Source organism: Thamnophis elegans, chromosome 16, assembly GCF_009769535.1.
Source record: "Thamnophis elegans isolate rThaEle1 chromosome 16, rThaEle1.pri, whole genome shotgun sequence".
Classification (NCBI taxonomy): Eukaryota; Metazoa; Chordata; class Lepidosauria; order Squamata; family Colubridae; genus Thamnophis; species Thamnophis elegans.
This window is the reverse complement of record NC_045556.1, coordinates 23861801-23877178: the sequence shown is the minus strand read 5'-3', so window position 1 is coordinate 23877178 and position 15378 is coordinate 23861801. Positions and strand designations below refer to the sequence as shown.

General features: G+C 49.3%; 1 protein-coding gene across 1 annotated transcript in view; it reads right to left on the bottom strand.

Moving 5' to 3' along the window:
• CORO2B (coronin 2B) overlaps positions 1-6668 on the bottom strand; it is an 81674-nt gene extending 75006 nt beyond the window's left edge. The window contains exon 1 of the mRNA XM_032232443.1: positions 6255-6668. Within this exon, the coding sequence (XP_032088334.1) occupies positions 6255-6269 (15 nt within the window). The 5' untranslated portion in view covers positions 6270-6668. The remainder of the gene's footprint in view (positions 1-6254) is intronic.
• Between the last annotated feature and the right edge of the window lie 8710 nt (positions 6669-15378).

The following is a 15378-nucleotide window of genomic DNA, read 5'->3' as shown; positions in this document are numbered from 1 at the left end:
AGAATTTAATTTTGGGGGGCTTTGAGGTTTTCCTCTTTTGACAACCTGTGTGTGACGCATGTAAGCATTTACCTAGCTTTTGTGGGGAGGGGGGTTGCTTTGCTTTTGGTATCTTGAATGATTTAATGTGGTGGTGCAGATGGGACTTCTCTGTGGTGTGTTTATATTTAGCCCGAACTTCTCGCCCACCCGCCCCCTCCAAGAAGATAGCTAGGCAGCAGAGGCAGGAGTTTTATAGGGACATGCAGAAGTTTTGGAATTCAAAATGTTTCAATCTAAAAATAGACATTCTTTGTTCCAAAATCAAAATAAAGTACCTGTGTTCCAAAAAATCTGTTCCTCCTGTTCAGAACACAAAATCAGATTGTTGTTTTATAGATTATAAAGAAGGGAGAGGCAGTTACTGAAGATTAGGCTATAATCTAAAAGCCACTATACTCTCCCCGGCGAAGTTGCAAAAAACCCAGTAAATTCTAGGTTCAAATGCACACAGAGTGCAAGGAATTAATGTGATTCTTATGGCATCCTCCTCCTCCTCCTCATTATTATTATTATTATTATTATTATTATTATTATTATTATCTTATTTATATTATCTCTTCTTTAAACATGAAACTCGGTCAACTGAACATTTAAAAATGAATCACAAATATCATTGACTGGCGCTGATAGTTGATACAGGTTGCTGCCAGCACCCTCGGTATTAAATAATAATAATAACAGCAGCAACAACAACAATAATAATTATCCTCCATAAGCCATATTATTGAGGCTATTTTATAGCTCTATAGAAAATATTTATGGAAGAATGCTTTTATATATGGTAACAAGATTATTATGGGTCGTCCTCAACTTCTGACCCATTGCTTGGTGACCGTCTGAAGTTATGACAGACCACAAAAAAGCTACTTACCACCCAGGTGCAAAGTTCCAACGTCCGGATCCTCCCATCCCGTCATGTGACCATATTTTGGACATTTGGCAACAAACCCACATTTATATCTATTTGCAGATCCCAAGGTCACATGACCACGATTCACAGCCTTTTGCCATTAACTGGATTATGGCAAACAACAGCCGAATGGGTTATCTTAAGGACTGCTGCCTTCACTTTATGGCCATCCTTTGCTTTAATGACCCCAGCACAAATGGACTACGCATGTTTATTTCACAGCCAATTCCATAGTTATTCCCCAGGTCCCAACTCCTTGTCAGCAATCCTTTAAAGTCTGCTCCAATTGACCTGGAAGTAGCAAAGACAATGGCGGAAAATCTGGCCATAGTCTCTTCTGTCCTTAAGGCATGGGAACGGTGGCAGCGGGATGACAGTCCCATGATGCTCAGGGTTCAAGATTCAGCCAAGGCAAACAGTTCCCACAGATTCAGGATACAAGGAAAACCACATGATTCCAGCAGGCTCCAGGACCAGCGAAGGCAGCTTGAGTTCAAGGCACAATGAAAGCAACACAGTCTCAGGAACGAACTTCTGGTTGGCCCCTTGGGGCCGTTTTTCGTCCTTCCCAGCCTCTGGAGGCTTTCCCGAAGTCTGGGGAGAAGGGTGAAAAATCAGCTGGCTGGCGCGCGTCTGTGTGCCGGAGCTGATGGCTGGCGTGCCACCAAATATGGCTCTGTGTGCCACCCGTGGCACGTATGCCAGAGGTTTGCCATCACAGGCCTAGGCAAAGCTTTCATTTTGCAAGACTGGGTTCACATAATATATTGTCAGCAGCTCAATAAAATTCAATGCTTCTACGCACAAGACTATGCCCAATTTAATATGGATTAACATAATGACCTGATTCGTGCAAAATATCAAGGAGCTGGATTTCCACCACACACTGAACCACAAATAACCAATTTTAGTCTCCCATCTTCAGTCTCAATGCTGCGTTCATGAAATAACAAAGTGCTAATTGGCCATTAGACCATCATGGGACAATTGAACCCCCAATTTGGGATGTGTGTTTGGTAATTAGTAGCCTGCAGCCCCCTGCCTGCAAGCTGCCTTCAGCCTCCCCCTCCATTCTTGGGTTGCCATGCCAACTGGAGCCCTTTCCCAACCAGAGCTCCTTGTGCCACCAAATGCTTCTCTTTGGGAACAGCAGACGCCGCACGGAAAGTTCCTAAGAGGCACCGAACAGTGGTGCCTGCTGGGCTTCTGTCTTCCCACCACAGAAAAGAAGATCCCAAGGGAAGTTGAGAGGAAGAAGAGAGCCACGGCTCCTTTCTCCATCCCAGCCAGAGATTACAGATTTACAGATAACTGTGAAAAGTTCACTGCAAATCAACTGAAACCCACCAAATACCGGTACTTGCTTTCTATTAACTTCTGTTCCTTTGAAGATTACCCATGCACCTTTACATTTAGTGCTGAAACCTGAAGTGTTCCCAGGTTTTGAGAATGGGGAGGAGGAAGACATGAGGGCTAGGAACAATGACTTTGGACCTCTGGTTTAGTCTGATGACCTTAGGGCTTTTTCTACACAGTTCCTGATGCGTGGAAGTTTTCCTGGACATGCAACCTGTCTAAAATCCATGGTTCAAAAATGAGAGACACCACTTTTCTCCATCCAACATACTTGAAAAATAGGACAAGATTTGCTCAATCAATCTCCTTCATAGTCAGATGCCTGCATTCTGATTGACTCCCCAGTGTGGGATCTACACCTCAATCCAATAGATAAACAGCGGCTGTGTCCCCTTGCTAACCATTTTTAATTGTAATTATCTGTAATTTTTTGAGTGACTTACTTCAACTTTTTGAATCCTGGCAACTGCCTGGACCAGTCCCTGCAGTTTTCTTGGCAAGGTTTTTCAGACATGGTTTGCATTGCCTCCTTCCAAGAATGGAGACAGAATGACTGGCTTAATGTCCAAGTCAAGACTCTTCATTTATTTAATTTATTTATTTGTACCTCACCTTTATTATTTCTATAAATAGCTCAAAGTGACAAACATATTCAACACACCTTTTTCATCCTCCTATTTTCACAACAACAACAACCCTGTGGAGTGGACTGGGCTGAGAGAGAGGGGGGGAGAGAGACTGGCCCAAACTCAACCAGATGGCTCGCCTGCCTAGGATGGGACTGGAACTCAGGCTCCCCTGATTTCTGGCCTGATTTTGTCACCAGGCTGGAACTGGCTAAACTCAAGCATCAAATGGCTCGGTTTTTAACTTTATTGTTTTTATCATTGTTATTTATTGGTTTCACAATTGTTGTAAGTCTCACAGAGTTGCTTAACATGAGCAGCCATATAAACCTTTTAAATAAACATATTTATATTCTAATAAGCTTTATCAATAGAAAGATCTTCAGGTTAAAATACTTGCTAGATTATTTTCGACAACTATGGGTTCATGGCCCATACGTAGACATGGGTCATATTTCAAATCCTTGTTCCATGTGGTAAAAGCCGTAACATCAGCCCCATAGTCCCTCGGTTAAAGAGAAGAACTGTCAGAAACAACTTTTATCTGCCATGTCACAGGCTAACTATGATCAATTTATCAAACTACAACTGGCTAAGTTTGTGGAATACACTACACTGTAGGTGACCATCCATAAGCCACCATGACACAATTTACCTAACAGGCAAGCCAAAATTGTGCAAACATTACAGCTTAAGCATGGCAAACAGCCTTTCCTGCCCTGCCCTGCCCTGCCCTACTCCCTCCCCCAACATTATTACAAATTCTATTTAGTTTCTTTCCCAAATGCTCAAAATTTCATGGATATGTTTTTAAACTGACCTCCTCAATCCAGAGATACATATTACTAAAAAAGCCCATTGTAGAGATGTGCCTTGTGCATGCCTTTGCAGGGCCCAGGAAACACCTGGAAGCCACACCCCCTGACTTAAGTGTCGAAGGGGTACCGAGCAAGAGATTGTAGGGCTGCAGCCTGAAAGTTGGAAAAAAATCTCCCCAAAGACATCAATGGAAAGGTCCTTTCACGTCCCTGCCAAGGAACCACCTGGCCATTTTCATGAAGTCACCAGGAGTCCAGTTTAACATAAAGGAGCATTCACTTTTTATCCATTATCTTTCGAATGACTTCCCAGGAAACATACCCACTCACAGGCCAGTCACAATAATCAAAACTAACACAGGAAGTGAATAATTTTCATTAACCTCCTACAGCATTCTCCAAAAGATCACATAAACCAGATTAGTGCTCAATTGCCTTTTAGAAGAGATCCAGTCCTTTTCCATCCAAGAAGCTGCCCTTAGCTACCAAGGGCACCACCAGGACAGAGGCAAAGGAGGAAAACCTGGGCGGGAAGCCAACAGCCTCTCCCTTCTCCTCACCCCAGGAAGGAAGCCGGAGAAGCCCTGAAAGATCCAACTACTCCGTCCACCCTCTACTCTGCTGGCAGCCCCTTTACCCACCTGCTTCATCTGGCTGCAAGCAACAGTCTCAGACCACAGGACCCCAGCCTTAGTCTGGCCTGTGCAGCGGCAACATCTGGAGGCCTTCAACTCAGGAATTCCAACAGCCTTTGCTGGGGATTAGACTAAAGAAAGCACAATTCCTCTGCATTTACCCAATGACCATCCCCAGCCTCACCTGCAGGAATGAAGCGCAGCCCGAGTTCCTGGGTCTCAGAGCCCCAGACTTTCTCTGCACCTGCAGGCTTATATCCAGGGCCCAGCAGGTTGGCAGGCATTCCCTTGACTAAGCCTAGCAGTCAATTGATTTCAATCAGATATCGACCTGAAGCTCCCTTCATTGCATATCCTCGCATTTAAGGATGCGATAGGTCTGGGTGGGGGGGATACATATACATATATTCAAATATGCAAACCTGATTTAACATAGGTGGATTTTCAGGTTCCCACAGGCTGAAGCAAATGAACATGGTGATGGAGAGCAAGAGCCTTCTTTCGCTGTCCTTGCCATCTTTTACCTTTTATTGATTTGATTGCAATTTCTTTGTTTGACTGCTGTGAGTAGCCAGATATTGTTTGAGGGTGTTAAAGGTACTGTCACATGATGTAAGTATTATTATTATTACTATTTCAAACTCCTATCAAAATATTGATTTATACATGCTAGTATAAACTATAACTCAGGGAAAAAAATCATGATTTCAAATGTTGCTTTACACCACATTGCAGGAGTGATCCTGTTATCAAATAGGAATACATTTCTAGAGCCACACAATGCAAAACTATTTCTTTCTAGCCTCCGCTCATCCTAAGTGACATCCTCTCTGAAGAGGAGGCAGAGCTCTGCCAATGGAGGCTCCTCCTAGACGGCACAGCATCAGAGCCAGAGAAGGTATTTTCAAGCCAAAGTCCCGGCTTCGGCCAGGGCTCCCCACTTCAAGTGGGCTTAAGTTGGGAAGAAGGCCCTGTCAAGAACAAGAGCCTGTCTAAACACAGGAGAAAGCCACCCCAGGGGGGAAAGAAGGGAAGGGGGCAGGTAAGCCCTGCCTGCAAAGAAATGGAGCTGCTCCCAAATTGAAGAACAAGATCCCAGGCAAGAAAAATGGGGCCTTTCTCTGCATGTGGGGTTCTAGCTTAGGGATCTCCCAGGGCAGCCAACCAAAGGCCCTTCCAGCTTCGGGATAAATCCTGTTATCAGGAGAGCAAAAGGCGGTTGGGAGGGGAGTTGCAGGGGAAGCCGCCACCACCTCAGATGCTCTGGCTGGAGGAAAGGGCTGCTGTGCCCTCGGTCAGAAGTTTGGAGGGCCCGGCCAGCGCCCAGGTAGCGGAGTCTGGGGGATCCCCTACCTGCCGCCCCCTCCCAGCAAAGCTCCGCTCCTCTCAACCACCTGTAGAGGGAAGGAGCTGCCGGAGGTGCCCGGCCCAGAGCAGGGCAGGCGCGGGCGGGAGGCTGCGGCCCTGCGACATGCGGGGCTTCCTTGTGGGAAGGCGGATCCCCGGCAGGTTCGGCAGGCAGCGGACAGGTGCCTCCTCCAAGGCAGAGCGGGAGCCCCCGGGACTCTCCTGCCCGCCGCTCCGAGGGTTAAAACTGCAGCAGGCGGCCTGCATCTGGGTCCCAAGGGGGCAAAGGGCTTCTCCCTCAGCCGGAGCAGAGAGCCGCGCAGGCCGCCCGCAGAGCCCGGGGAGAGGATGGGCGGCTCGGCGGGCGTCGCGAAAGCAGCCGCCGCCTCGCAAAGTGGAGCATCCATGACAAACCACCGGCCACAAACCGGAGGACGGACCTGGGCGGAGAAGGGGAGGCGGCCGCTCCTGCCCGGAAAGCTCCCCGCCTCTGCCGCTCCGGCCTCCCGCGGCTTCTTACCTTGGAGACCGTCATGCAGAAAGTTCTCTCGGGGAAGCGGGCGACGTGGCGAAGGCCGGCGGGGGAAGCCGGGCTCCTTCCTCCGGATTCCGAGCGGCGGCCGGCGCTTCCCTGCGGAGGAATCGGCGTCAGAGGCTGAGGAAGCCAAGGGTCCCCCCGCCCCGCCCCGATCGCACCCGCCTTCCTGCGCCCCAGGAGCCACGCGGAGCCTCGGTGGCGGCGGGACTCGCACTGCCGCTAAGCCCCGGGAGCGTCGCCGGTCCGCTGCTGCCCAACGGGGCGGGGAAGGCGGCGCCGTCCGCGCCCAGCGCTCCGCAGCCACCAGCGCCGCCTCCTGCCGCCGCCTTGGGTGGGTCTCTGCGCCGGCCGGCGGCGCCGAGTAGGAGAGTCCGGGCGGGCAGCCTCCAGGGCCGCACGTGGTGGTGCCGCAGCCGCCGCCTCCTCGCCCAGGGTTGTCGGGCTGCCGAGCGGCGGCATCCTCTGGCTGGGAGGAGCCTTCCTCCTTTCCGAGCGGAGGTCCCGGGCGCGGCGCTCTCAGCGGGGCTCGGCGTACCAGGAGGCGGAATCCGGGGAAGGCTGAGTGGGGGGGCTCCCCGTGGGGGCTGCCAGAGGCCGAGTGACCCCGGGAGGGCTTCGGGTCCAGCGCTGGCAGAAGGCGGGGTCCGCTTGGCCTTCCCGCCGCAGCTTCAGGGAGCGGCGGGCTGAGTCCAACTGCGGCTCTTCAGGGCCGGCGGAGCCAGGCAGGTGCCAAGGCCCGAGGAGCCGCCCTGGATCGGGCTCGCAGACTGAGAGCCTGCCCGGCCTTTGGGCCGGAGCAGCCGAGGGTCCTTCTCCCCCCGGGCCGCCTGGCTGAACCGCCTCCCCCCGGCTGGCGCAATGAAGGAAGCGGCGCCCGTCCAGCCTTTCCTCCAGGCGAGGCCCGGAGGAGCGAGAGCGCCCACCTGGGCCTGGCGGGGCAGAGGCGCCCGAGGAGCCGATCCGGTGTGCGGAGCTTACGGGGGAGGAAGCCTCAGTCTGACAGCGGCCAAGAAACCTCCGCGCTGGCCTTCCTGCGAGTGGCCGGAGCGGCTGTTGCTGGGGAGGCCCTTTTGTCGCCCTCGGACGCTCCCCGTGGCTCTTCCCAGGGAGGCCTTCCCGAGGAGGGAGCCGGCTCCCTTGAGGAAGGGCTGGGACGGGGGAGGGCAAGACAGAAGGGCAATTGGAGGGTCAACCCTGGCAGAAACCTCTGCAGAAAGTGCCAGCATCTGACTTTCCAAGTTGGTCTGTACAGATTAGTCCTCGATTTACAACAACTGAGCCCAACATTTATGTTGCTAAGTGAGACATTTGTTAAGTGAGTTTTGCCCCATTTTTCTCATTACGGTTGTTAAACGAATCGTTGCAATTGTTGTTAGTAACAGGATTGTACAGTGAATCCGGATTCCACACTGACTTTGCTTGTCAGAAAGTCTTAAAAGGTGATTGTGTGACCAGGGACCAGGGACACGGCAACCATCATAAATATGAGTCAGCTGCCAAGTGTATGAATTTTTATCACATGAATACAGAGACACAGCAAGTGTGAAAAACGGTCATAAGCCACTCTTTTCAGGGCTGTTGTAATTTCAAATGGTCACTAAACAAACTGTTGTAAGTCAAGGACCACCTCTATTCCCTGATGTTTCTGGTCACAAAGGAGCACTGAGAATACAATGTTAGAAGGACAAGATTTTATTTTGCTGACTTTAAATAAAATAAATATGGAAACAAACTTCAATTACATTTTGCAGCCCTCAACTTTAGAATCAGTTTGGGAGTCAGATTTTACAGTACTTCATACCTTACTTTCCATACAGTTGGTCTTCCACCACCACCACCACCACCCCCGTGTCCTCAAGAGGGCCGCCCCCAACCAAGGGGCAAAGTCACAGAGGGGTGAAACTTCAGGTTTGCATTGTTTTATTTCTCTCCTCTCTCCACTGGACAAAAGTGAAGGCTGCCCATGGAAATCAGCAGAGAAAACCAACACTTGGTTATTTCTGTAGCTAGGCAACAAGTGATATTACAACAAGAAATACCTCTTTCCCTCCCTTGCATGATGGATGAAGAAATCCTTTAATTCTCATTCTGACCACAAGATCCTCTGATTCAGGAGTGCTCCAGGTCCTGGCGGCCTCCAACGCCTTTGCCCAGCCCCCACAGCCCCACTCCCCAGCCCCTCCAATATATCTTGAAGAAAGTTTGGTTGCTACTGGCAGTTTGGCTTTTTGTGTGCACAATTCTAACCCTCCCCTCCTCTTCCTGCCCCCTTTTTTTGCAGTCTGCCAGGGATTATTGCTTGAATTAATTAGCACCAATTAATTGGTTGAGGCAACCCAGCTTGTTCTCCTTCCCTCCAGAGAGGGGAGTCGGGAGAATAGAGGAGGGCTAGGGGGAAGCTGTGCCAAATGGAGGCTCTCTCCAAACTGCTTCCATGCAGCAAAGTCTGAGCCTCCTTTAATCTGCCTGGGCGTCAATGGAAGAACATCATGTCTCGTTCGGCACGCAGAGCTTGAAAGAGGCTGAGCTGCCAAAATACCAAGATACTCCGCGTGGAAATGTTTCTGCCGCTACTGCTTGAAGGTCTCAGGTGCTGCAACTAGAAATGGAAGTTTAGAAAGAAAAGTTCCGTAGAGGGTTATTGTGCCCTCTCATTAACAAGCGTGTATTGTTATGAAAAATGTCACCATCATCATCATCTTCCTAATTTAAAAAGCCTGTTAAAAGGCTGCTTGGGAAGATTTGAACTAATATCTGGCAAGACAAATCCAAGTTTTGACTGCAATTGCTGAGTGAGCTGATCCTGAACCTTCTCGGATGACATGTCAATGAAGACTCTCAACCATCCTGGCAAAGGTTGAGTCAAGGTTGAATCATAGCAACTGGACTCATTTTTTTTGTTTTTTGTTAGCCTGAGACGTTTCATTGCTCATCAAAGCAGCTTCATTCATTCTCTGGTGACGTTCACCAAAACCAGGTGACATTTCCTCTTAGGCTAAAGTTGAAGGAAATTCTATCTGGAAAAATTGCAATACAGCAATAGCACTTAAATACCACTTCATAAAGCTTTCCAGCCTTCTCTAAGCAGTTTACAGAGTTGGCCTATTGCCCCAAACAGTCTGGGTCCTCATTTTACCCACCTGGGAAGGATGGAAGGCTGAGGCAACCTTGAGCCTGGTGAGACTCGAACTGCTGGCAATCGGCAGTGAACAGAAGTAGCCTGCAATACTGCATTCTAACCACTGTGCCATTGCAGCTCTATCAAGGAAAGATGACGACAGCTAAATCAGGCAACATTTGTGGGAATACCTTTTTCCAACAGAGAAAACATTAGGTGGAGATCGTCCCAGGGACCTTGAATTTGTATTGGCAGAAGAAGTAGCCAGTCTGCCAAAATAAGATCTGTCCTGATTGTATGTCTTCTTCCAAAGTTCCACCTTCAACTGAAGAAAGGAGGCTGGTGGCGTGTAATCTGAATAATATTTTATACAAGTATGTTGCCAAGGCAGAGAACAAATTTGAAGAACTAGGATTTCTCCATTCCTGAAAAACTCTGGTTTGAAGTGTGCTGTCATTAAAGATGAAGTCACTTTGTAATTGAGGTGACCTCCAGTTGCACAAATGAATAAATACTGTAGAAAAGCAAAAGAAGGGGAAATGTTGCGTCATCTTGTTTTCCTGGCATCTGGCATCTAGTTAATTTTTTTCTTTTCTTTAACTAAGAAAAAAAAATTAACTAGATGCCAGATGCCAGGAAAACAAGATGACGCAATGAGATTTATCTAAATAAGCAGAAATTGAGACCACCAGACAATAATAGCAGACAAACAGCAGACAAAACAATTAAGTGGAAAATAATTCTTTATCAAGGAACTGCCAAAACATCTCCAATCTTGGCAGGACAATCTTCTGTAATAATAAACAGGAAGCCAAAATCTCTCCCTCCCTCTCTCTCTCCCCCTCCCCCCCCTCTCTCACACACACAGACTGATGGTGTTACCTACTCTAGTAATGAAATGTCTGCAAGCAAACAACCAAGCTCAGAGAGCTCCAAGGACTCCTCAGTTCAACCCTGAGCTATAGAAATTTTCTTCTATTGAAACTGAAGCAGTTGGGAAAGGACAAAAAATTATATAAGAAAATTAAACAGTCAAGACTAATTTTAAGCAAAAATTTGGAATGCTAAAAGGCAAAGCAAACAATCATTTGCAAGCTCTGAAACTGATTCTGTGTAATTCCAAGGATACTACAAAAATAAGCACATCTTCACCTCATTTTTACACTTAAGGTTTTACACATAGGCAAGAAAAACAAATAAACAAGTAAAACCTGACTCAATAGCAATAACTGAGATGGAGCGAGATTAAGGTCTCAGGGTACCTTAAAGTCTAGTGCCTTTATTCTTCCCTTATGCAAGCTTTTCCGCACTCTCTTCCAGGCACCCTTTCATTTGAAAGGACGCATTGGGGTCTGCTGCAATAAATTAATGCACAGTAGAGAACATTCTCCCTAAGTAAGAAGGGCTTTTGTTTGGTGGATTTTGTGACTCCAGGCAGCCTGAGCAGCATCACTGTGATAAAAGAGTGAACTCTGTGGAGGAGGAGTCCGGAGTGGTCCTTTTAAGCATCCTGGCGGGGCATCTCCTTCTAAGACAACCCGCGGCTGGTCACATCTCCAGTTGCCCTGCCTCACCTTGAGGGGAATAAACGCGCCTTTGAAAAGGTGCCCACAGCTCCCTCTTATGGTCAAGAGTGGGATTGCTTTCTGAGAAAGGCATGGGAGTTGTGTGTGTCCCACCCTTATTGTCCATATGCAGGGATCCCACTTTGCTCTGCACATGCCCTTCGTCCCAGTACCTTCATCTCAAAGCTACTTTGGATTCTTTTGAGGGCTTATTCCCCATCCTGGAGTCTCTTTGTACCCTAAAAAAATACCAATAAACCATGGAAATTTCCCCTAAGGAAGTCAACATAATTCTTTTTATCAGATTAGATTGGAGGGCAGATTCTTTGAATTTAGCCATCCTAGTTTGGGCACCATAAAGTATGACTTCAGTTCCAGCTATAAAGAGTGCTTTGTTCAACAAGCCATGGCTAGCCGTGGCTTAACTCAATGCTTGTCAGCAGGATCTCCCTCTCATAATTTCATGCCAGAAGGCACCTGAGCCAAAATCCCTCTTGTTTCCAGTGGGATCGGCTTCCTCTGCTTTGCTGCAACAGTTTTGATGCCTTTCTCAAGTCACGGCCGGCTCCCTGGGGCCTTCGGGCTCTGCTCCTTGGACTGCTCTCCAGCGGAGGAAGCCGCTCCGCTCTGGGGAGGGAGGGGGCAGCAGCAACATCTGGTGCTTCCTGAAGGGTCAGTGGGACCGCTCAGATTGGGTGGGGGTCCCTTCCGGCCATTGCAGCAGCTGAGGGGGCTTCCTTTGCTGGGGCCAGACAATCGGTTTGGCCTTATCTGCAAATGAGCTGGAAAAGCAGATGGGATTGTAAGAATCCCAGGATCCTGGCAGGAAACCAGAGACGGGGCTGGCCCTGTCTTGTCTCTGCCCTTGTCTCCGTGGAAGTCGGTGGAAATACCAGCCCACCCCCAACAAGCAAACTAACAAAAGCATCGCACATTCCATTTGTGAATGCTTTGAAATACCCTTTTGGAAATTTGGTGGGGCAGCATTTTAAAACTTCTCAGCAAAGGTTCACATTCCCTTGGTAAATCTAACACTTTAAAATCTACGTGCCTTGGCGTCTCCCCCGCCCCTCTAAAACTCATAAATAGCATATGTAATCCTGGTGGACAGAAAGGGGGATTTTTAGAATAAACAGCTGAGAGATATTGTTGGTGAATATGTTCTGTTGGCCACAAGTTTCTGCATTAACAATATTATTGTAGAGCTAACTTTGGTTGAAGGTGGTCCATGGCAGAGGTGGGATTCAGCAGGTTCTGACCAGTTCTGGAGAACTGGTAGCAGAAATTTTGAGTAGTTCAGAGAACCGGTAAATACCACCTCCGGCTGGCCCCGCCCCATCTATTCTCTGCCTTCCGAGTCTCAGCTGATTGGGAGGGAATGGGGATTTTGCAGCATCCGTTCCCTCCTACACCCATCAAGCCACGCCCACCAAGCCACACCCACAGAACCAGTAGTAAAGAATATGAATCCCACCACTGGTCCATGGGGAAGGGTTGTGTCAAAAAAAAGCCAAGGCATTTGTGACCCTGTAATGCACTTATTTGTATGTCTGTTGTGGCTATAAAAAAGGATGTGTAGGGGGCTGAACCTGAGGGAGGGGTCAAACACGGCCTAAATCATGTCCTTTCATGCCTGTAAGAGATCTAAGTCCTGCCCACTTTGAATTCCTTCTATTCATATCTCCCGCTAATTTCCCTTGGCCACAAGTGGTTCAGATTCTTGTAGAGAGTTTACACTCTTCAATATCTTCACAAACGACTGATAAGGGAATAGAAGGGGAACTTACCAAATTTATGGGTAATACTAAGCTGGCAGGAATAGCCAACACGCTAGATAATAGGCTCCAGATCCAGATGGATCTTGACAGACTTGAACCCTGGGCCCTATCTAACAAAATGAAATTCAATGTGGAGAAAAGTAAAGTTCTACACTTAGGTAAGAAAAACCAAAGGACACTTATAGACTGGGTGAAACCAGGCTTAATAGTAGTAACAATGAGAGGGGTCTTGAAGTCTTAGTGGACAACCAATTAAATATGAGACAAAGTGTGTGGTAACACCTAGAATTCTGCATCCAGTTTTGGTCACCACACTATAAAAAGATGGTAAGACATATTAAGAGTGCAGAGAAGAGCAACCAGGATGATGAGGGAACTGGAGGCTAAAACATATCAAGAAGGCGCATGTGCGAGGAATATGTCTGCCGAGCTCACTGCTCCGGCTCTGCTTGAGAAAAACTGCTGAAGAAGAGCTGAAACTGAACCTAGAATTTGAATTAAGGAGAGGCTGTGGGACGAGAAATTTGCAAAGGTGCTGGTGCCGGCAGTGAATGGGAGAAATACTCTTCTCCTGGGCTGCGGTGTGAGGGACGCTGACGCCACTTGGAAGAAGACGCCATGGCCCAGCTGTTTCTGGGAGAGTTTCGAGCCTCGAGACTTGCCAACGCTGCTCTGTGAACGCTGCGGCTCAACCGTTTGGAGGACGCTGTGGCCCAGCTGCTCTGTTCTGGAGGAGCCCTGACTCTGCTGCGGCTGCCGGGAGAGCCTCGAGCCTTGCCGACGCCACTTTGTGAGCGCCGCGGCTCAGCTGTTTGGGAGACGCCGCGGCCCAGCTGCTCTGCTCTGAGGGAGCCCTGTCTTGCTGTGCTTGCCTGGAGAGCCCCGATCCTGCTGTGGCTGCCACTTTGCTGCCCTGACTTCCCTGTGATGACTGCTTTGTTGTTGGCTGACACGACCATCGCTGTCCTGCTGATTGACTTGCGGGCCTTCGCCGGCGCTGCTGGGAGAACGCCGCGGTTGTGAAAACGTTGTGGTCTCGGCTGTCCGGAGGATCATCTTGGGGGAGCCCCGACCCTGCCACTGCCACCCAACTGCTACAACCGCTGTGGTGCTGTTGCTGGGTTAGGGCTAGGGTCAGGGTTAGGGCTAGGGTTAGAGTTAGGGTTAGAGTAGGGATAGGCTTAAGTTTAGTGTTAGGGTCAGGATTAGGGTTAGGGCTAGGGGCAGGGTTAGGGTTAGATTAGGGTTAGGGTTAGGGTGGGGCTGGGGTTGCTAGCCCGATGGCCCTCTGACTTGCTGATGCCGCTTTGAGATCGCTGAGTCTGTGGAGAGGGTGCCCCCTTCCGCCCCCCCTCCCCTTCCATCATGGCCGCAGTCCTTTCAGTTTGGTTTTGGACTGCTGGGGGTTGTGCTCCGACTGCTGCAATCCCAACCATTGACGACCATGACTGGCCTTTCGGCTCCCGGCTGCTGTAGCCATTGCCACCTACGGCCATTTTGCCTTCCGACCACACCTACACCTGCCTTCATCCTCCGGACCACCATCTTGGAGTAAGTGAGGACTTTTGAATCCATCTCCGGCCTCGCTGAGATTCCCAAATATCATCCTGCATACTATTCTGCGTTTCACTCCTTGCAGAAATAGAAAGCAGGGGACGAAGAGGACGTGGGCAGGGAGCTCGTTTTTGCACCTCCCCTCAACCAACATTAACTTTCCAACCATTTCAGACTTTTGGACCCTGCCCTCCCTGCTGGACTTCGCAGGGGAGAAGAGTAGGAACATTAGACTTCCTCTTCCACTTTAGTACAAGCTTTGTACGAACTTTTGCACATTTGCACAATTTTTAACTTGTATGGGGAGTGCATGTGATATGCGTGTGATGGAAAGAATGAGCCCACTTTTTATTAATCTATTATTGTTGTATTTTGTGTTTTTAATTATTACGTGGGGATTGCTTGGGTGAATGTATGTGTATGTTGAGAGGACTGGGCTACACCTGGTGCCTCCTTCACTGAGTGCTATCGCAGAAGTGTTAGGGGGCCCAGGCTCAATCCCAGTCTTAGAATGTCTGATTTAAATGGCCTGCTGGAGAGAGCAGCGGCGACGGGGGTGGGAATTGGGGCCACGGACACAGGGGTGGGCTGGAACATTATGGTCATGACGGGAGGGGTAGGTACGGTGGGAACTTTAGGGCTAGCCATTACCAGGGAAGGAGGGGTCCGCTACGTCACAGCGATCCCTCCTTCCAGCCCTATTAGTTCCACTCCAAGGCCAGATGATGAGAGTTGTCAGGGCCCTGGTCTCCGGCTGTTGTTGCTAAATGCCAGGTCTGTGGTTCACAAGGCTCCCCTCGTCCGGGACCTAATATTAGACGAGGGGGCAGACCTGGCATGTATCACTGAAACCTGGCTGGGCCCGGAGGGAGGAGTCCCCCTCACTGAAATGTGCCCAGAAGGGTTTCAGGTGCTTCATCAGCCGCGACCCCAGGGAAGGGGTGGGGGAGTGGCTATCATCATCCGAGGGTCTTTAGTTCCTCGTAGGATCCCTGTTCCGGAGCTTGTCGGGTGTGAGTCCTTGCTGGTGAAGTTGGACCTTGCGGGTCAAGTGAGCTTGTTGTTAACGTACCCTCCTCCCAACAGCGTTG